Here is a 23,064-nt window from a genome sequence, read left to right as displayed (position 1 = left end):
ACTCCTTTCAGTTCTCGCGTAGCTGCTTATAGTATTCCAGCCCTGGCTTACCTCCCCTCCACTTCGAGGCGAACTGAACACCAAGTCCACTGGCGTATGTAGCTCTCGCCCGAACATCAGAGCTGCCGGTGTGCATTTTGTTGACTTGCACTGCTGTGCGATATGTCCAGAGCACCAGGGGCAAGTGTAAGTCCCAGTCCTTTTTGTCGGTCGGCCAATATGGCCAGCTGCACTGCTAGAGTCCGATTAAAACCGTTCCACCAGCCCGCCTGCTTTATGGATGCAGAGGTGTCGTTCTCGTTTTCCCGATGCCCATGCGCTGGCAAACCTCAGCAAACACCTCTGCCTGAAATTCCTCGGTCGCCTGGGAGTTTCCTTCCGGTGCCCCGGAACCGCAGAACATCTCAGTGGACCAGTCTGTCCGCTAATCGTTTGGTGCTTTGATCTGCACTGCGATACGCCTGCGCCACTTAGTGAAATAGTCCATGGCCACGAGCACGTAGCGATTTCCCCCTGCTCTGTGACTGGCAGTGGGCCCATGACATCGACGGCTACCGGCTCCATGGGAGTCTCCCGACTGGTGTATTGCTGCAGCGGGAGCGTGCGAGTGGGCGTAGCCCTTCGCTGTGCAGGCGTCACAGCAGTGAACATGCAGTTCAACGCCCAGCCTGCATCCCGGCCAATAGAAGTGGCCTCTTAGCCAGACGAAGAGTCTTTGCAGTGCGAAATGAGCCGCCCCCACTGCCCCATGCACATGTTCCAGCACACAGGCTCGTAATCCAGCAGGAACCAGCAACTGGAAATGTCCAGATTGCCTATCGGGAGCTCGCCAGTGTCTATACAACAGTCCTTGACGTGCTACTATTCCCCGCCACTGTGAATAAATCGCTTTGATCTCTGGATCGAGTGCTGATTCGTCAGTCCATGGCGGTCGCTGACCGGCTTCGATCCATGACCACAATCGGCCGAGCGTGGCGTCTTCCGATTGTGCCTTCCGGATCTCCTCCTCGACATCACGTCCACCGGCGACTGTAAGCGTCCGTGGCCCCAGCTGCCGCCTGCAGTGCTGCGTTGTGGCGTTGGCTGGTGGTGCGTTGTGTCCGGTCTCTCGATCACTGTAGCTGGTAGCTCTCGCTGGCGTGAAGCTGGCGAGCGGTGGCTCTCTTGATGGCGCGGCGCTGGCGAGCGTTGAGTCTCTCGCTGGCGTGCTGCTGACGAGCGTTGGCTCCCTCAATGGCGTGCTGTTGGTTGGCCCTGACCTTCTGTTGGCGCGACGCTGGCTAGCATTGAAAACAGCGACTCTCTCTCTCTGCCGGGCGGTGATGCAGCCTGTAGTCGACGAGCGGGTCTCCGCCGAGCCGCGGCCAGGCTCCTCTCCTCCCTCCGGTGGCAGCGTTGGCACTGGTCTGCTGCACACGCGTTGCCGTGAAGGCGACCCGCCCGGTGTCGAATCTCCATGTCGTAGTCCTGAGCGCCTCAAACCAGCCGAGCCAGCTGGGTCCTCTGGTTCTTTGAAGTTCAGCAGCCAGGTGAGCGACGCATGGTCCGCTCTCAGCAGGAACCGCTTGCCGTGAGGTAGGTTCGAAATGGCGACTGCCACCACCACAGCCAACAGTTCTCTGCGTGTCACGCAGTAATTCTTCTCCACTCGGTCCAGTGAGCGGCTGAAGCATGTGACCACTTGCTCGCCCTGCCCGCCCGTTTCAGGAGAGGGATATCGGCGCCGACGCCCACGTCGCTGGCGTCGGTGTCCAGGATAAACGGCAGTCGAGGGTCAGGAAGGCGCGAGCACCGGGGAAGCTCCAGGAAGTTCGCCGGTGCTCAGGGCACCATCGCGTGGAACAGGCCGTCGCCTCACCGTCTCCACCTTAGCTGGGTCGGTGGCCACCCGGCAGCCCCACGACATGGCCCAGGAACCCGGTTTGCCTCCGAACAGGTGGCACCTTTTTCGGGTGCAGTTTGAGCCCAGCACCTCGTATGGCGCGAACACCTTCTCCAGATGTCCCATGGCACCGGTGAAGTCTGTTGCATGACACAGGATGTCGTCCAGGTAAACCACGCACGCATGTTCATGGAATGCCCGCCAGACACGCCCATCAGTTGCTCAAAGTTCGCTGGCCTGCTTCGTATAGGCCGAACGGAAGTACCCGAACTGCCACAGCCCCTCTCCCGATGGTAAACGCTGTCTTCGGCCGAAGCCCGGGCTAACTCAATCTGCCAGTAGCCACTGCGTAAGTCCAGCGAGCTAAACCAGCAGGAGCCAGCAATGCTGTCCAGCACATCGTCACGCGGGGAGCGGGTAGGAGTCTTTCCGGTTACCTGGTTGAGGCTGCCTTTAGTCAACACAGAACCACCGACGAAATGGCCTTATTCGATCCAGTACAGCAGGCGCAGCCTAGGGACTGATTGCTTGGCTCTATCACCCCGTCCGCCCATTTCCTTTGATCTTTTCTTCAGCTGGTTGTCGCTTGGCTTAACGGTGTTTATGAGGCTGAAGTTTAATGGGTCGGGGCATTTCCGGGTGTCGATGATCGTGTTGGACCAGGCTCGCTCGGGTGCAGTCCCCATCTCTTACTTAAGATGTCGGTGTATGCTGCTAGTAGTCTCCACACCTGGCTACCCAGTTTCCACCAGCCCCTCACAGCTACAAAGTGCACAGTTCATTTACGGCTTGGTTTGTCTCTACAGAGGGGTCTCTGAGCTTTGAGTGGTGTTTGCTCAACCCCAGCTCTTTGGCTTCTCCCTGGTGGGCGGAGCTGAGCAGTGGCGGGCCTCAGCGAGCTGGACCTGGATGAGACCTGTTGTTTTTTCGCTGGGTTTGAGTTTCTGCTGGGGCTTGTGTGGGGAGGGGGCGGAGACTCAGCAAGCGGACACTGGATGAGACCTGTGTTTTTTTGCAGGGTTTGAGTTTCATGGGCTTGTGTGGGAGGGAGAGTCTTGGATGGCGAGCACTCTTTGGCGAAGTTTGCTTCCCAGGGCTTGTGTGGAGCGAGTTGAGAGTTCTTGTCAGCCAGCTCCTCCCACTTCATGCTCTGTTTTCCCCGCCGTGTCCAACACTACGCTGCTCGTCCCTAAGTGTAGGTGGTGAACTGGAAATGTCCACCACAGCCCCCCATTTCTCTAGCACGCCCAGGCCGAGAATGCAAATCATCCTGAATGCTAGCCAACCAAAAGCGGGCTCGCCGTCTCACCGTTGATGCACACGCACACCACTTTTGTCCATACAGTTCCGCTCGCTCCGGTAACTGTTGTGATGCGCGGTTTTTGTCTCTTCCCCAGCCTCTGGGTCTGGCTACCAGGTGCGGGTAAGAGACGGGGCGCACCAGCGTAGATGGTGGAGCCAGGTCGATCAAGGCACCACACTGAGTCCCGCTCTGGCGTACAGTCCACATAGAGTCCTCTTGTTTGGTCGAGGCGGCCCAGTCGTTATGCAGTCCATAGCCAGGGAGGTAGTGAAACTTGAAGGTGGCATCCCCTCCTCCGTGCCACCCCCTCTAGTTTGACTGAGGCGTGCATGGGTGCTGGGGCGGGACAGTACCTCCAGCAATGTGACCTGTTCTGCCCACACCAGTAGCATCCGTCTCGCTGGCCAGCCTCTTCCACTCACTGCGTGGGCGGCGTTGTGGTGGCTGTGCTGTGGTCTGTCGCGTCGTCTCCAACTCCTCCCTGTCTTCCTCCATGGAGATGTCTGGCGTGTGAATGTTTTCCACTGACCGTTGTGTGGAAGATGTTTTCCAGCTCCTCCAGAGCCTCGCCAAACGCTTCCAGTGCCATCTCCATGAAGCTGGGGCGCCAGGCGACAGCAGCAGGTCTCTCAGCTTGCCCAGCCCGGTGGATGCCTCGCAAGACAAACGCTTTCCAGTGCCATCTCTTCATGTACCTGCAGTCGCTGGTAGCCCCCAGTACCAAGGAATACAGTTGCAGGCCAAGCACCTGTCGCCCTTGCCCAGTCTCTGCAGCCGGCTTGCCTGAAGGTATGGCGCCAGTTGTCTCACCAAAGCATCGCTTTGGTGAAGATCCCTCTGGCCTGTCATTGGGGACCAGTTGCAGAGCTGCCTGACAGTCCAGGGATGCTGCCATTAGTCCTGGTTCGCCTCCTCCTGTGGCGGGGCGGTTTCTTCGTTACGGTCATGCTGCAGGCTGGCTCCGCCTGCCCAGTGCAGGGCCCAGCAGGTGAGACTGTCGTCGAGAGTCGCCTTGGCAGGGAAACTCATCATCGCTGGGGTATCGGTCGCAGCTTTCTCCTCCCCGGGCCCAGTAGGGTCCAGCATCCCACTTCTGACACCAATGTAACAATCTTGCAAAGTTGTCTTAGAAAGGTCTTTATTGGTTACGCACCAAAACACACAAACACACTAAACATCTATGTGAGGCTGTATCTACAACACACACTAGTTAGACCCGGTTATGAACACTGTAATCAACTATAAACTATAAACATGACAGTCAGGACGCACAACATTGGTAACTTGCATGGTTAACATTAACATTCAACATAACACATCACCGAACAGCATCATGGGAGCACAGTTATCAACAGCTAGGCTCAGATCATTACACTATGTAACGTCAACGTGTGATTACTAGCTGTCTTTCCCATGATATAATGTTAACATGTTTTCCACTGAAATGGGGCGTGATGCAGATTAAATGTATCTTTATGATGATGCGCCGTTAGTAGGCTAAAAGCATGCTGCATACACTTGGTGCCACCAAAGATTTTTTCACCGTCACTTGTTCTGTTATCAACATTCCTCTTTGGCTGCTACTATTTGTTTATGTGCACTCTGCTTTTCGACATTCATTTACATTAGATTCCATTCTTTTTCAATACAAACTCCATTTTCAGCATCACACCCTTGCCGCCTTGTAAATCACGATTCAGTTATATTTGGTCGACGCTGCTCCATAAAATACATTGTTCATCCAGTGTTTGCCTGTTAAAAACTTAGGCGTTGAAAAGTTCCTTATTTTCAACTGAACTCAAAGATAATGAATATAGTATGAATATAATATTTTCTGTTTATTATGCCCTTTATAATGTGTGTAGGCCTACATTTTGTGCATGCACTTCTGTGGTAGCATTTATTTCATTTTATATCAGCTATTTCTGAAAAATATAGCCTATTGTGTTGCCTCAGGTCTGCTGCACATCTTTTGAAATTTGATTTGAAATAATCAAATAGACCTACGTCTTAAAGTTCAGTTAATAAAGTAACTTGCTTTGCTTTCATTTGAATCCCAATCAAGATGCACAATAATTACTTTATTGTTAATATGGACTCCTGGAAAGTTCAGAAATGCAAAATAATAGAATTTTAATCATATGATAAAATATGTGATTAATCGTGATTAACTATAGGAATTCAGCGATTAATCGTGATTAAAAATTTAAATCGTTTGACAGCACTATTGTACATATTTAACATTCTCTAACCATCGTGATTTCGAATTAGTGCAGTTTTCAGCACAAAAACTCATTTGATTCTTTTGCTCTTTTGCATTGCTTTATGCTGTTCTATGGTGCTTTCTGCCTCTTGGTTGCGCACGCATGTTTTCGTGACATTGCTAGAAATCCATGTATAGGTCTTACATTCCCTTTTAAAGAGGCCCTATGCAACAATTTTAGCAAAAATGACCTTAATTATGCAGGTTGAGAGTCGTTGTGTTGGTTCTACAACACTTTTTGGGTCGCTTGGTGGGTGCTTCGCCTCCCCTAGTGCTTCTCCGCTGAAAAAACCGAATATGCAACTTTCTGGTCGCGGTCCCAACACATCCGGATGTAACTCTCGGTGAAAATACTCAGAAAATGTAGTCAGATTGTAGTTTCTAAGAAGACTGCAAACGGATTAACCGACTTTGGTTTTTTGCTGTTGAAATTGTAAGTAGCCTACCCTTGGGTGAACTTCGTTTTTGTAATGTGATTTGATAGTCTCTTGAACAATGTGTTTGCTCGACGGTTTTATTGTGAGCCCTATGTGTTTAGCTTGGTTTATTGATGGCTAGCTCGCTAGCTAGTGGGGGTTTAGCGTAGCAGTCACTTGCTACCGAAGCTGCAGGGGGAGCTATGTCGTGAAAAATGTGAGCCCAAATCAGGCGACCCTGGCGCATGGCGTAAAACTCGTTTTCCAACCAAAGGTGCAAAGTTTATTTTCTTATTTTGCCTGTCTATTTTTTTAAACAATGCGACCAGGGGTGTGGTAATATACAGTTTGTACAGTATGTGCAATGTCTGTTAGTCTTACAAAGACCTTTTTTGCAAACACCACGCTCTCCCATTTGTTTTCGGTGGGTGCGTGATCCAGGAAACTTAAAGGTGCTCTAAGCGATGCCACGCGTTTTTTAGGCTAAAACATTTTATGTCACTTACTGCAAACATCACCTAACCAACCGCTAGCTGTCTGTGTCCTGAATACACTGTAAAAAACACCAGCCCAGAAAGACAGCCCAGGCTCCAAAAACTGCAACAAAAATAACCTGGGCAAACCTAGCCCATAAAAACATAACAAACTATTTCAGCAAATCACAGACGAGATGCGTGTTTAGGAGAGTTTCAATTGCACGGGAGCAGCACGGGAGGGAGGGGGAGGAAGTAGCGAGCTAGCTCTCTGTTTTGTTTGAAAGTCAACAGAAGTGACGTTATCCAGCATCGCTTAGAGCACCTTTAAAGAAAAACAAAGATTGGTCGCACTCCAAATTTTTTTTTTTCTGATTTATTTTCACTAGCAACAGGGGGTAAGTAAACAAATGTTTCAGCCTTATGACAGTGACACTGACGAAGGCCATAAGGCCAAAATGTTTGTTTACTTAGCCCTGTTGCTAGTGAAAATAAATCAGCGAGACAAAAAAAAATTGGAGTCTTACAAAGATGAACAGACACTCCAGGCCATTTAGACACCATGCAAATGGTGGGCCTTTTTGGAAGAAAGTTCAGGGCTTTTTTTTAGTCTCAGTCCGTCTCTGCCGACTGCTGTTCCCGCTGTTCATTCTTGTGAAGTTTCTTCCGTTTTTCATGCCCTGAATGGTAAATTGGTTTCATGTTCATCTTGTTAATGTATAAGACACTGTCGCTCTACAGTCTTCATTAGAGACAGTCTTCATTAGACAGTCTTCATTAACTTGCGTGGCCCTACGCAACTTAGTATAAGTATATATACTTTTTTGATCCCGTGAGGGAAATTTGGTCTCTGCATTTAACCCAATCGGTGAATTAGTGAAACACAAACAGCACACAGTGAACACACAGTGAGGTGAAGCACACACTAATCCCGGCGCAGTGAGCTGCCTGCTACAACGGCGGCGCTCAGGGAGCAGTGAGGGGTTAGGTGCCTTGCTCAAGGGCACTTCAGCCGCGGTCACTGGTCAGGGTTCGAACCAGCAACCCTCCGGTTACAAGTCCAGAGTGCTAACCAGTGGGCCATGGCTGCCCCCATAAACTTGGGCCCTACACAACTACGCCGGCCCTGGGTGTCATAATGACACCTCCAATTTCGTGCAGCTTTGACCATGTCAGCCAGAGATACCTGCGATTACACCACCTCATTTTTGCTTTTTCATTTTTAACTAGATGGGGCTATACTGTACATCAAATGAGTGGTTATGGGATGGGTTGACATGGCCCCATAAGACATGTCAAAAAATGTGGTCCTCCTTGGGTCCTACAGTTCACGAGATATTCACAGAAAACTATGTCCACCCTACCCTACTTTCTGGGGGTCCAGTCCGGCAGGTAAAAACTAAAAACAATGGTTCTGTGTCATCCTTGTGGGGCTACATGCCCACCAAGTTTCATGCCCCCACGGTCTTTCAGTGTCCCGGGAATCATTGTCAAAATCTGGAAGAAAGAAAAACTCTTGACTAAACCTATATGCCGCTTCGCTGTGCGGCAGTCATAATAACGGCTTCAAACTCATGATACACTGACAGAGAATGAAGTCTTTGACATCAGTGAAGTCTGTCAATGCATGCCCAGAATGATATTGCACTGTGTAAAGCTGTTGGTAAGACCCTTTTAGCTGGTTTTTAACTAGCTTGGTACTGTGTAACTGCTAAATGGGTTATATTGACACCAACGGGCATAGGCTATACATGGATGATACATGAGGCAACTTTTTGAGCAATGTTGAAGGGAACCACATAATGGCTTCCATGTATTCTGCTGATTCAAGAAACTGATAGTTCAAGTTCTCAAGAAACTGATGGTTAAAATTCTGACGTGAAACTTGAGGTGGGTATTGTGTATGTGAATTAATGGACACTGCCCAGACAGTTTTTAGGTTACATGTTTCTGTTCTTGATATGTACCTCAAGATATTACAACATTGGACACAATCTGACAAGTTTTTACATCAAAGGAAGAAGGTGAGAAGAAGAAGTGACAACATTAGACACAATCTGACAAGTTTTCACAACAAAGGAAGAAGGTGAGAAGAGGAAGTGACACTGTCACTGTGGTCATGTATACTCCCCTCACTCCAGGGCTCGAATTATCTTTTTGTCTTGAAGGGGGTCTCTCTATCTCATAAATAAAAAGTTGGCACACCCCGCGTATAGCCTAACAAGGCGATACAATGAAATAGCCTAGGCGCAAGTGGCGCTTTTGTGCAGTAGGCCTACAGTATATGCGCATGGTAGGCCTAGGCTTTACCTTGACACACGCACACAACAGACATAGATTTTTCATAGAAATTGATTACTTTTAATTAATTTCAACATATTATTGATTATAATAGTCCATTTCTCATTTCAATTTCACAATACAAAGAAATAGACTAAACGATTTAGTCTGTGCCATTCTCAATTTCACAACGTAACTCATTTAAACCAGACCATCGTCTCAGATAGGCTATCCTCAGTGTCAAACACAATAATGCATGTAGTGTAACTGGCAGAAATGAATAAAGCCAGCCAAACTATGTTCTAGTAGGCTAATGTGTTGAACCGTGGAAAATTAATAGACAAACAATTTTGGAGTTTGCACTGAGATATTGTCGGGTAGCCATTGAATATTCCGACATCAGAGATTGCTAACAGGTGTTTCAAAATAGCTGGGAACTTTCCGGAGCTCTGAATGGCAGAGGATAGCTAGATCATCAGACAACACAATCATTGTAGGCTGCATTATGGGCCATAATTTATGGCTTTGTCAATCAACATAGAATAGGTGAAGCATGGGCGTAGATTTAGGGTGGGACGCCAAGGACTAGTCCTAATCAATATTTTATGATGACAAAATTGTCCCCACCAATATTTTAGCGAACTTATTTGTGGTGCTGATCATTCCGACAGCCAGCACAACAGTACAAGAAACGTCGTCATATGATTCATGATTTGCTGAAAAACAGGGGGGAGGGTGAAGGGTTATCTGACATGCACGCTACAGTAGCTGTACACGCACGGAGAGTGACAGGCAATTAGATTTACACACCAAATGTGATGATATGTACAAGTGTAGCCCAATAATTTAAATATCAATATGATGTAATCAAATTACTAAATATGTTTAGCTATTAGTAATCACGCAGATCATAAAATACCATAAATAATTATCAATATAAATGTATAGTTTATATGAATTCCAAAATATGAAAAAGAAACCTATGACAACCATCACTTTCTATGTGTGTGTCTGGAGGGTCAATCAAATTCTATGATTGCCACTGATGTGAATGATCTCACAAATCACACACAAACCAAATCAAATTTTAAAAATGCATTTGAGTATCAAAATCGAGATTCTTCACTTGCTATTGGTATTGAAAAAATAATGTTGGTATTGTGACAACAGGAGTTGTGGATGTGTCCCCACCAAAGCTGAGACCAAACCTACGCCCTTGAGGTGAAGCGCAAGTTCAACAGCAAACAGGACTTTTCAGCACGTATCAAACCACGTAGGCTAGCCCAATGAACACCTATGCAAATAGACAAAACACTCACATCAAAGCAGGGTGACTTCTTCAGATTTTATGAAGTGCTGTCAAATCGATACGGTTTGCTCATATTAACGTTTTTCATGTGACGTATTCTAGGTTCTATAGCTTTGTTTACATCCAGCTGGTAGGCAAAGGACAAGTTGAACCCATTGAACATCGTTGTCTGCAGCTGCCTCTCAGTAGGCTACATCTCTGTATTTCAGCAATGTCAACATTTCAGGCATCAATAAAGGTGATGATGAAACGTTATCCCATTGTTCAATATTTGATAGCCCGTCACAGGAACGTTGTTTCGCTAAAATCGCCCTGATTTGGTGCATTGATCTGTATCGAGAACCTGCATGTAGCCTAATGGTAGCCTAACTTTTTTTTTCTGTTCAAAACTCGGTTTACACGAAGACGATAGCCTTTCTTAGAAGCTGCGAAATTTGACCAGAAAGGAACATGTCTTCCTTCTGAAAGCTGACACAAAATCAAACAATATTTGATCATTTAACTTCAACTGAACAGCGACAGGTTTTGGTAGCAGTAGACTCAACAGACTTTAAAACCGGAAGCCTAGAAGCTACTGTTATAGCCGGGCGTCAGTCAGCATCATAACATTAATGGCGTTAGTCATGAATCCTGTAACATATTATATCATATAACAGCGATGGCTTATTCCAAGACGATCTGCATGGATATATAACCACCCAGAAAAAACTCAGAATGTGAGTGATAAAGTTCATTAATTGTGAAACTTTTATTAGTTATCCATTGCAGCATCGCCTATATTAGGCTGTTATGCTAGCTCAGCCTTTTAATATGTTGTTATTTTGGTCATGTGGACTTGATTAAACGGGTAAAGATAATTCATAAACTGCTTATTTCTTACATGACTGAAGCAGTAGCCTAGGGTTCAACAGTGGTGTTTGAGGTTGCTGTGTTGTTGTTGTGTGTGATCGCTAAACCATTAGGATCAAATCAGTTTATTTTGACATACGGAGTTAGCCTAAGTGACCTGTAGCTTTAACTATAGCACAAAAGCCTATTCTGTTTTCATTTATTAGCATTTGTTGTGATTATATAATCAAATGACACACATGATAACTTGAAATAGAAGGACAGGAGATAGGTGATTGATGTCCACAAGCACGGAATTTCACGAGACAAATTAGGAACAAACTGTTCGGTAAAATAATCTTGCCATGTTTAAAATGCTGCACTTTTTTCCTTCATAGCCTGTCTCTGGCAATTCATTTTGGATGACTGTAGATAGTTGTATTTAGCCACGTCTTCGTAGACAGTAGGCTACACCGATTAGGCTATCTTGAGAATAAAAAAGACTTCACAGCTGCTAACGATCATCCTCCACAACCATTTAGGATAGGTAGGCTAAACGGTCGTTTGTCGCCTTTTTGCTTCTTATTGTAAAACCAACTGTTAGGCCCTACACAAGTGGTCGGCATCCCGTCAATATTTGATATTAAAATTTCAATTTTGAAGCTATTTGTAACTATGTGTAGCCTATGCAACCCGGACTGTTGTAGGCTTGCCTTACCACTCTCTGCAGTGCCTTGCCTACCATTCTTGCCTACCACTCTAGTTGTAAACAAACGGTCACATGACATTATGGCGTAGGTGCAAAACCTGGGATTTGATTTGAGTTAAAAATGCCAGACACTTTCAGATTTGAGAGACCCCCCCAGGTTTTGACTTTGTTGCTTTCATGGGAGCCAGTCCCTCACTCTGGGAGCTCGGCCCTCTGGCTCCTACTGCACTCCCTGCCTCCCCTCCTGGCCCTATTTGCGTTTAGGAGAGTTTGGAGAGAGTTTGGCCATAAGGCCAAAATGTTTGTTTACTTAGCCCTGTTGCTAGTGAAAATAAATCAGCGAGAAAAAAAAATTGGAGTCTTACAAAGATGAACAGACACTCCAGGCCATTTAGACACCATGCAAATGCCTTTTTGGAAGAAAGTTCAGGGCCTTTTTTTAGTCCCAGTCCGTCTCTGCCGACTGCTGTTCCCGCTGTTCATTCTTGTGAAGCCCTGAATGCAGGGTTCCTTGGGTCTTAAAAGTGTTAAAAACCTAAAATTCAGAACTTTAAATTTAAAAGGCCTTAAAAGCGTCTTAAAAGCGGCCAGATTTTCATTCGAGGTCTTAAAATTCATTTAGTCAGGTCTAAAAATATTTTACCATCGTTCATTTCCAGAAACGCTGGCCGCAGAAAGTTATTACAAAGTAGCAAAAAAGTATTGAGTCGTAGCTTGCAAAGCAGAGCTCTAGCGTCTTTGCTACCATTGTAACAAAACCAGCAGAATGTTCAGAACATTGGTTCAGTGTGTTGTAGTTCTTTCTGGGGATATTGGTGTTGATGCGTAGCCCTCGCGGTGATAAATCTACAAATCCGTGATAAATGCAATACCTGCCCGCAAAAATACGTCTGCGTCTCCTCAGAATTTGTTAAAGTTTGGCTACATGTGGAAAATGGGAAAGTGTAGGCCTACTTTCAAACTTACAGACATGGCTAGATCCAGTGATGCCAGTAACGCTGTTACTCTATTTTGATTATTATTATTTTTTTTTCGGTAACGAGTCTAACATGCTACTATTTCTAGCAATCAGATTCAAGTTACTTATCCAAGTCACTGTGCGTTAGGCCTACTATTTTTGTCATTTAATCTTAGTAAAAGATATATTCTTTGCTTTTTTTTTTTTTGTCTCGGGATTAACACTCACGCTTTTCAGCATGATGACTCACGTGTAATACCACGCAGCAACACAAACATAAACAACAATAGAGGGAGGAGAGAGATCGCATTTTTAGCTATACAGTCATTATTTTGAGTTTGTGTCCCGCTAAACATGATAACATTAAGGTACGTTGTACACTCTGTGCTGGTGACAAAGTGCTGTCTAGCTAGACATCCCAAGTCTCCCGAAGTTCTGGGAGTCTCCCGATAGCGGCTTCCTGACGCCCGCAAATTAGATAAAATCTCCGGAATCTAGAATGAACAAGAGCCAAAGCCAGGACCGGAATTCAAATCACGTGTGCATCTGAGTTTAGCGCGCACATGACGGAGAGGGAGAGAGAAAGGGGTGGTGCGTGTGTGCCTGAAGCGCATCCAAGACAGAGAGCAGAGTCAGTGGCCCCCAAAAAGAACATCTAAGACCCATTTCACATCAGACTACACGAAAGTGTACCCTTGTCTCATAAGAGTAAAACATAATTGTATCATTGCCCATGCCAATTGTAGCATTGCCCATGGCTGCAAAAGACTTGTTGAGGTGAGTTTAACAAGTGTCATTTAATTTGCTATTATTCAGGCCTATACTAGATGACTAGTTGCCAAGGCTACATGAAAAGCCTTTTCTTTGCAAACACCGACTCTCCCGTTTGTTCTCTTTTTGAAAATGAAAAGCCCAAACTACCAAAATCTACATATTTTATCATCAAAATTTCTATCAATAGGCCTTCCTTATTTGGTGTAGTGACTAGACATTATTGCACAAACATCTGAATTTCAGTATCTAATTAGGCTAAAGGGCTACCTCCCTAAAATTACCTTTTTTCAGGTTGGGATGTCTGCTATACATTGTTGACATTACTGTTAAAATGCATTTCCAATAAAGTGAGTATTGGCAAAACCAGTTATCATTTTTATGTTGAGGCGGTGGGGGTGTTGTCAGCAGCTGCTGAAAGTAACTAATAAAGTAACTTGTAATCTAACTTAGTTACTTTACTGATTACTTGATTTTAAAAGTAACTAAGTTACTTTTTAAAGGAGTAATCGGATTACTTTTCCAAGGTAACTGTGGTAACACTGGCTAGATCACAGTGATGTCTGCTGTTGGTTACAAGTGGTACCCAGCTCCAGGTACGAGGCTCGCTGCAAACTTTGCAAAAAAAAACTATTCAATTAGGGGACTCTGGGTGTGAAGGCGCTGGAGTCACAAGCCAGAGCATGCAGAGAAACATAAGCTAGCCGCAAAATGCAAACTGTTTATCAGCACAAGCCGCTAACATCATTTTAAAGCTCCGGTTTCGCTCTTTCAAGTGACATCTGTGCGACTTGTGCGAGATAAGTACTCCGTGAGCAATTCAACAGAGAATAATGGAAGTGAATTTGGACGCATATTAATACTATATATTTTTAGGAGGGCTTTTGATCATCTTTGGGTGGTTTCAGCTCCCCCAAAATACTGTAAGCCTAACAACGTCTTTGACAAGGCTCATACACATACCCCACCCACACACATTCTAATGCAAACACACACGGTGCAGTGCAGTGTCCAACCAAAACATACTTTCACACCCAGTTTCAACTCCAGTCTCATTTCTGACTTTGTTGATGAAATCTATTCTATTTGAGGGCTAGTTTGTTTTAGATTATTTTCATTTTGGGCTTAAGGTTTAGGGCATTTGGTACGTGAGGATATTTTTCCTTCAGTATACTACAAGTGAGCAATGTAAAAATCAGTTGGGTTGTAGACGTTGGGTGTGGAAGGTTACTAGTTTGATTGCTTTATCTGTAAATTAAATTAATGCTTTTTCAACGACTTTTCAATGATTTTTTCAGAATTTCTTTGATTTGAATATTTTTTGGTAATGCGTCGTGTAGGTCTTAAATTTCAATCTTTATGGTCTTAAAATGTCTTAAAAAGGTCTTAAATTTGACTTACTGAAACCTGCAAGAACCTTGTGAATGGTAAATTGGTTTCATGTTCATCTTGTTAATGTATAAGACACTGTCGCTATACCTGTCACTAGCTTGACTCAAGGGGAGACAGTCTTCATTAACTTGCGTGGACCTACGCAACTTAGTATAAGTATATATACTTTTTTGATCCCGTGAGGGAAATTTGGTCTCTGCATTTAACTCAATCTAGCTTTAACTAGCTTGGTACAGTGTAACTGCTAAATGGGTTATATTGACACCAACGGGAATAGGCTATACATGGATGATACATGAGGCAACTTTTTGAGCAATGTTGAAGGGAATCACATAATGGCTTCCATGTATTCTGCTGATTCAAGAAACTGATTCAATTCAAGTTCTCAAGAAACTGATGGTTAAAATTCTGAAGAAACTTGAGGTGGGTATTGTGTATGTGAATGATTGGACACTGCCCAGCCTGCCAGTTAACTGCCTGCCTTAAGTTTTTAGGTTACATGTTTCTGTTCCTGATATGTACCTATATTACAACATTGGACACAATCTGACACGTTTTTACATCAAAGGAAGAAGGTGAGAAGAGGAAGTGACACTGTCACTGTGTTCATGTATACTCCCCTCACTCCTATTTAAAAGAGTGATGTGGAGTGCTATTAACAACCCTGACTGCTATTAATAATCCTGACTATACTTCTGTCATTTTCATTTCCAAAAATGCTCTCAGAGCCAAACCTCACAACTCCAATTCCTGGTGGTGGTGGTGGTGGCTGTCCACCAGTCGGTGTTCAACTGAAAGGCGTGATCTTAACATTCTTCACCATTGATTTCATACTGGGGTTGTTTGGAAACACACTCGCCCTGTTGATCTTCTGCTTTAAACTGAAGGCTTGGAACCCCAACAACTTGTTCCTCTTCAACCTGGTCATTGCAGACTTCCTGGTTCTAGTGAGTCTGCCATTGAGTATCGACACCTTTCTTAGGGGCTATTGGATATTTGGAGATGGTTTGTGCCGGATCCATTTCTTCCTGATGTTTTCCAGTCGTTCGGCCAGCATTGCATTGATGACTCTGGTGGCCATTAACCGGTACTTTAAGGTGAGGAAACTATTATGTCATGTCCACACTGAGCTCTCAACATGTCAAACATATTTATCACAGGATACAGGATAGTACCAAACAACTGATTAGTGTTCTAGAAATGTTGAAGCAGTGATTTTCAACCAGGAGTAACTTACCGGTACTTTGACCCAAGAAGCTAGCTATGTTAATTATAATTGAGAGACAAAATAGTTTGCTAAATAAATCTAATGATAAATGGTTGTAATTGTTTGCTAATTAGTTGCCATAGCAATCAATTATTGATACATAAGATAGTTCATTCTATTATAACTACAGTATAATAACTGTAGTAATAATGACTTTTTTGTCAATCCAGAGAGTGTGTGTGTGACTTCTCTGAATGTGAATAGGTGTCACCTTATGGGATATCCCCTTGGGCATGTGTCTTCCACTGAATCCTGCAATATAGAGCTTAAGGGCCCAGACCACAATCAGTAGATCATGCTAATTTATTTTTTACTAATTCTGAAACATAATCTGATTGAAGAAGAAGAAAGGACTGTGACATTATCAAACGTTTTCTCATCACAGTCCTCTTGCTCCAGGTGGTCCATCCTCACCACTACTTTAACCGCATTACCAAGCAGCAGGCTGCATTTGTTTTGCTGTTTGTCTGGCTCCTGGTGATCAGCACTTGGGTTCCCATGCTGGCATTCAACCATATCAAGAACATCCACAACAACACCCAGTGCTTATTCTTCGTTTCATACAAGGAGGACGGTTCCACCATCCTGGTGGGTACATACCGTATCCTGGCAGTCCTGGAGTTCATCCTTCCACTGGCCATGCTGCTCTTCTGTTCCATCCAGATCTCCAGCTCCTTGAAGAAGCGACAGATGGGAAAACTGGCCAAGGTGCGCAAGGCGATGAGAGTGTGTGTCGTTATTGTCACGGTGTTCATGGTTTGTTTCCTGCCCACCACAGTGACGACCATCGGGGTGTTGGTCATCCGCTCGTATCGCCCATGGGACTGTAACGCCTTCTATACCTTCACCCAGATCACCATTGTGTCCTTTGGGTTGAACTTCCTGAACTCTGCCCTGGACCCCATCATCTACGTCTTCTCCAGCACCATGTTTAGGAGGGCGCTGTTGGGTGCTCTGCCCCGTGCCCTGCGCTGCAGACAGGACACAGAGGAGAGCAACTCAATCCACCATCCAGCAAGAGCTGAAGTCCATGAGAGCTGACAGCTGGAGTGAGGCCATATCATAAACTGCTCCTGTATAGAGTGCCTAAGTCCTGCCCTCCGGCTTCCGGTCCTAAGAAAAATATGAAGGGGTGTCAAATTGACAGAGATAAATTGCGCAATGAATTTCACTAGCCTGGTTAACACCAGGCCACTTTTCGAATCTCAATTGAAATTGAGAATGGATCTGGAAAGGCTCCATTCGCCTTATTCACCCGGCGGCCAGAACGGAAATGCGGAAAAACGAAAACACAGAATGGCTTCTATGTTTACCCTACCCGGAGAGCAACAGCGAACCCATGTTTCTACTCCGCTCCGTCTAGCACATGGATTTTTTTATTTTTACTGTTTATTAGTTTGTTCATGTCTGTATGTGTTAGGTTTGGGTACACTGGCGAGTCACGCCGCTCACTGAGACAATTTGGTCATGGTAATCCTGTGATTTCAAAACTTCCACAATCATTTGTACAGTTGGCCCCACAAAAAAAACCCATTTCGAAATGCCTGGGCTAGGTTTGGGTACGCTGGAGAGTCACGCTGCTCACTGAGACAATTTGGTCATGGTAATCCTGTGATTTCAAAACTTCCACAATCATTTGTACAGTTGGCCCCACAAAAGAACCCCATTTTGAAATGCCTGTGCCATTCACAGTTTGTACTGCTGTTTGTTGTCCTGTTTGTCCTGTCAAACTATTTTCACTATTGGTCAAAATGTAAATAAAATGTAACAGTTAGTAGAACTTTCTGTATTTGTAATAGCATTGTGACAAAAAAGTTTTAGACTTCATCTGTTACATTGATTAAACCAGTCTATGGATTAAACTGTGTTCATATTAAGTCGTTGAAAATGGTTTATAACGACTGAAGAAATCAGCGAATTTATTTCTTGAAGTCTAGCTAGTTTACTAATAGCCTAATGTTATTGCAAATATGTATTTAGTGTAAACAGTTATTATTGGTATTTCATCATTTTACATTAACTGCCTAATGGCAACTATGTTACAAATAGTAAAGCATAATGGTACCCTGTAGCATGACCAAAGTTAGCAGGTAATATAACTGTAATGTAAATTACTTGCATGGCATCTTGCCTGTCTCACTTCCTCCAGTGCACTTGGGGTCAGCTACAGGGTCTTTAGCTGGTAGCACCTTTCACTGATGTTTCGCCCCCTAGCCAGTACATCTCTGGTTGTATAGGGATGTCTCCCTGCTGCTGACCCTATTGGGGTGTCTGGCCCATGTGTTGTCTTTCCTCCATAGCCACAGCCAGTAGCTAGCTCTCTGTCTCCTCTGCTAGCTCCTTGCTGGCCCTCTGCAGACTTGTGCCTGACGTTCCAGCAGCTCTGAGAAGCTGGATAGCCGACCTGCTCATAAAACCCCCTGCAACCAACTTCCACTGGGTAAATGGACGCTGCCCAGCCCGCTTGTAACTGCCTGCCTTAAGTTTTTAGGTTACATGCTTCTGTTCCTCAAGATATTAAAACATGTGCCTCAAGATATTAAAACTTTAGACACATTCTGATATGTTTTCTATTACAATTCATCATTTGACCTTCGACTGATTGGTTTACAAAATATTTTGAAGATTTTCACCATCAGACACATAGAATTTCAGAATCTAAAGTCAGACAAGTCAGTGTTTAATGCATACAGTTTTGGTTCTATAGATTGTAAGGTTTTGTTTTTAACCTTCATAATAAACAAAGATATTTAGAAGTATAAAAATTACACATGAAATAAAAACAATGTAAAGTCCATCTGACGGAGTTGACAAGGCACAATAAAATGTAAACAAACAGGAACATTTTACATTCAAAATGACTATTGAACCCTCACAAATACCAAAAATAGGTTACAGGTGACTCACATGTTCCTCTTCAATGAAATACATCACCTTGGCAGATATACAGTGCCTATAAAAAGTATTCACTGCCCTTGGATATTTCCTTAGTTACTGGTTTTATAAATGGAATCTTGATCAATTTCATTTGTAAATTTTTACAATAATTTACAAAAAACCCTTTTTAATGTCAAAGTGAAATCACATTTATACAAATTCTGATGGTACTGACATCTGATAGTGTTGACAAAATACTATATTTTCTTCTTATATCACATGTATTTCTTACAGGAGCATCTGTTTTTTTAGCATATGTTGCCTGTGATTTCTATAATCTTAATCAATTAAGCCTTTATTACAGAACATCTTGGAACACAAATGGTACATTTTGGTCATGTTGGTGTTGACACACTATGGTTGTGACATGATGCCAGGTGTTAATAGATGGATATTAAATACACAAAATATGAAAAACTTACCAGAGCTAGAAAGGTATCATGGCATGAGGAAGCACTAAGAAGTGCTAAAGGGGTCCTCTGAGTTTTAGCTACCCACAATTATTCCTGATCTTTATTATTACAAAAAAAGTCTGAGGGTGTTGACCAAAACTCGGACACAAGTTCAATTTTTAACTTTTGATACTGATGAAATGATTTACTTAACTAAATACATTATAATAATCGTTATGACATACATTTTACAATATATTTTACATTACTTTGACATCTTTTAAAGGTATGTTAAAGTGAAGAGACCTGCTTCCCGACATGGGGTTTTCTATGCACTGATTACATACTATACCATTTAAAATAAAAATGTTTTATGAGGCAACATGAAATTATGCTTTGTTGTACTACCCTGGTCCTGATTAGGATTATGAGTAATTTTTTCAAATTAATATTATGCATAATTTTACCCCAAAACCTTGTTTTATCTGACATGTTTTGTCCCAGATCTCAAGAATCACTGTTTTACATGATTGCTTGCCACAGAAAAGGGGAAGAGAGAAGTGGGAAATGTCCTGAATTTCAAAATGTCTCTTACTGTGGTCATATATACCTCCTCATTCCTAAGAGTTATGTGGAGTGCTAACAATCCTGACTGCTATTAACAATCCTGACTACTGTAATTTTTATTTCCAAAAATGCTCTTAGAGCCAAATCTCACAACTCCATTTCCTGGTGGTGGTGGTGGCAGCTGTCCACCAGTCGGTATTCAACTGGAAGGCGTGATCCTACCGCCAGTCTTCACCATTGATGTCATACTGGGACTGCTGGGAAACATATTCGCCCTGTGGATCTTCTGGTTTAAACTGAAGGCTTGGAACACCAACAACTTGTTCCTCTTCAACCTGGTCATTGCGGACTTCCTGGTTCTAGTGAGTCTGCCGCTGAGGATTGACACCCTTCTTAGGGGCTATTGGATGTTTGGAGATGGCTTGTGCCGGATCCATCTCTTCCTCATGTTTTGCAATCGTTCGGCCAGCATTGCACTGATGACCTTGGTGGCCATTAACCGCTACTTTAAGGTGAGGAAACTATCATTATATCATGTTCTCTCAACATATTTGTCACAGGATATAGGATAATACCAAACAACTAATTAGTGTTCTAGAAATATTGAAGCAGTGATTCTCAACCAGGAGTAACCTACTTTGACCCAAGAAGCTAGCTAAGTTAATTATAATTGAAAGACGAAATAGTTTGCTAAATCTAATGATAAATAGTTGTAATTGTTTGAATAGTTGCAATAAGCAAGTGTGTGTGTGTGACTTTTAAAAATGCCATGATTACAAATGTTTTCTGAATGAGAATACAAGGTCTCACCTTATGGGATATCCTCTTGGGCATCTGTCTTCCACTGAATTTACAGTATAGAGCTTAAAGTGATGGTTCGGAGTAATTTCACCCTAGGGTCCTTTGCACCATGACCCCGAGCCAAACACCCTCCCAGAACCTTTTTTCCCTTGGTCGGGTAGCGCTGTCAGAAACTAATGACGTTTTGCAGTCGTAATGGAACCAACTTTTATCTCGTAAATTACCCCACTAATAATGCCCTGAATGGTACGAAACTTCTACAGTAGTACAACTATGACCTTTAGTCCAATAACGAGGCATTAGAAAGTTTGTAAGTGCACCAGGAGTTTATATAAATAACACTTGCCTGATTATCTGCTACTATACCGCTGCGTCGACGTTTCTTCCGTGATTTGGGAAAAGCCCGTAAAAGTCCTGGCAGGAAGCATGCATAAGGATGTAGATCCAGGAATGCACTAATATTTTGTTCGTAGTCCAGTTTGCAACAATTATTAGTTAACACTAAGTTGTAAACACTTCGGAAAAAAAATATAAAAAAACTGGATATACCAAAAAACGTTGATGTAATCGCTTCCTGCCAGGACTTTTACGGGCTTTTCCCAAATCACGGAAGAAACGTCGACGCAGCGGTATAGTAGCAGATAATCAGGGTGTTTGGCTCGGGGTCATTGTGCAAAGGACCCTAGGATGAAATTACTCCGAACCATCGCTTTAAGGGCCCAGACCACAATCAGTAGATCATGCTAATTTATTTTTTACTAATTCTGAAACATAATCTGATTGAAGAAGAAGACAGGACTGTGACTTTATCAAACATTTTCTCATCACAGTCCTCTTCCTCCAGGTGGTCCATCCTCACCACTACTTTAACCGCATTACCAAGCAGCAGGCTGCATTTGTTTTGCTGTTTGTCTGGCTCCTGGTGATCAGCACTTGGGTTCCCATACTGGCATTCAACCATATCAAGAACATCCGCAACAACACCCAGTGCTTCTTCTTCGCTTCATACAAGGAGGACGGTTCCACCATCATGGTGGGTACATACCGTATCCTGACAGTCCTGGAGTTCATCCTCCCACTGGCCATGCTGCTCTTCTGTTCCATCCAGATCTCCAGCTCCTTGAAGAAGCGACAGATGGGAAAACTGGCCAAGGTGCGCAAGGCGATGAGAGTGTGTGTCGTTATTGTCACAGTGTACATGGTTTGCTTCCTGCCCACCACAGTGACGACCATCGGGTTGTGGGTCATCCGCTCGTATCGCCCATGGGACTGTAACGCCTTCTACACCTTCACCCAGCTCACCATTGCGTCTTTTGGGTTAAACTTCCTGAACTCTGCCCTGGACCCCATCATCTACGTCTTCTCCAGCACCATGTTTAGGAGGGCGCTGTTGGGTGCTCTGCCCCGTGCCCTGCGCTGCAGACAGGACACAGAGGAGAGCACAGTGTCCTCAGCAAGAACTCAATCCACCACCCAGCAAGAGCTGAAGTCCATGAGTGCTGACAGCGGGAGTGAGGCCATATCATAAACTATAGAGTGTCTAAGTCCCGCCCTCCAGCTTATGGTCCTTGAGACTTACTTAAGAAAAAAATATGAAAGGGTGTCAATGGACAGAGATTTAAAAAACTGTTGGTCTCATTTGAATTGCGCCATGATTGTTATGAGGAAGGAGAAGGAGTTTTGAACTAGACCATTGTTTGCATTAGCAACGAAATTGCTGATAGCTTGTAGTAGCGGGCATGGCGACACATAAAAATAGTACCAGGCCTGTAAAAAGAAGTGGTAACGTGGAGAGGGTCCCTATAAACAAATTGAAGTATTGTAAACTTTGAAACTTTGAATACAAACATGATGCATGTTTGTATTGTAAACATACAGTACATCACGTTCAGTCATATCTGCCCAGTGCTAGAAGAAGTTAAACATGCCAGATGACAAGCTTAGGTAATGCACTGACTTCATAAACAGTCCTTATTATAACCTCTCTGTACACTTTCAAAGTAATCCCATTAAACTGTAATAAACTCTCGCAAGATCCTGGAGGGACTGCCTGTACATATACTTACTGACCACTGTTACTGATACAAAACATTCCTTTAAGTTCACGGTGTCTGATTACCGTATTTCTCATACAGATGAAGCTTCATGATGTTAGTATCACCAGTACCTGGTGGAATTATTCTAGAAAAATGCTGTGAATCATTTCAGAGATTGTCTTCACAAAATACATGTACATCATGAAGTATTTGAAATCTTTGGAAACAACGATAGACCGTTCTGATTGTAGTGTCCATGGTCAAACAAGGAAAAATTAGCTAAAATGGAGATAGAGTGAGTCAAACAGAAAAGCTCCATACCAGCAGTAAGTAGCTTTTTTGACCGAAATGTGAGGCTACAGTCCAAATGAATTGAAGTCCGTCGAAGGCTTTTATTTAAATTTATTTAAATATTTTATTTATTTTATTTTATTTTAATCATTATAAAGTAGTATAAGTATATATACTCTTTTAATCCCG

General features: G+C 43.7%; 1 protein-coding gene and 1 pseudogene across 1 annotated transcript; both read left to right on the top strand.

Annotated features, from left to right (window-relative positions):
* Window positions 1-15,159: 15,159 nt before the first annotated feature.
* Window positions 15,160-16,951, top strand: LOC125294442 (annotated as a pseudogene).
* A 2,924-nt stretch (window positions 16,952-19,875) lies between these two features.
* LOC125294623 (hydroxycarboxylic acid receptor 2-like) lies at window positions 19,876-22,552 on the top strand. The gene is made up of 2 exons (XM_048243505.1): window positions 19,876-20,259; window positions 21,393-22,552. The coding sequence occupies exons 1-2, from the start codon at window positions 19,876-19,878 to the stop codon at window positions 22,074-22,076; spliced, it is 1,068 nt and encodes a 355-aa protein (XP_048099462.1). The 3' UTR covers window positions 22,077-22,552.
* Window positions 22,553-23,064: the final 512 nt, after the last annotated feature.

This window comes from Alosa alosa, chromosome 5 (assembly GCF_017589495.1).
Source record: "Alosa alosa isolate M-15738 ecotype Scorff River chromosome 5, AALO_Geno_1.1, whole genome shotgun sequence".
NCBI classification, from domain to species: Eukaryota; Metazoa; Chordata; class Actinopteri; order Clupeiformes; family Clupeidae; genus Alosa; species Alosa alosa.
Note: the sequence above shows the minus strand (reverse complement) of the source record. Positions and strands in the feature narration are given on the sequence as shown.

Coding starts and splice junctions, on each gene's coding strand:
- LOC125294623 (XM_048243505.1), top strand. CDS start 19,876: ATGCTCTTAGAGCCAAATCTCACAACTCCATTTCCTGGTGGTGGTGGT. Junction 20,260..21,392: donor CCATTAACCGCTACTTTAAG/GTGAGGAAACTA, acceptor CTCTTCCTCCAG/GTGGTCCATCCTCACCACTA.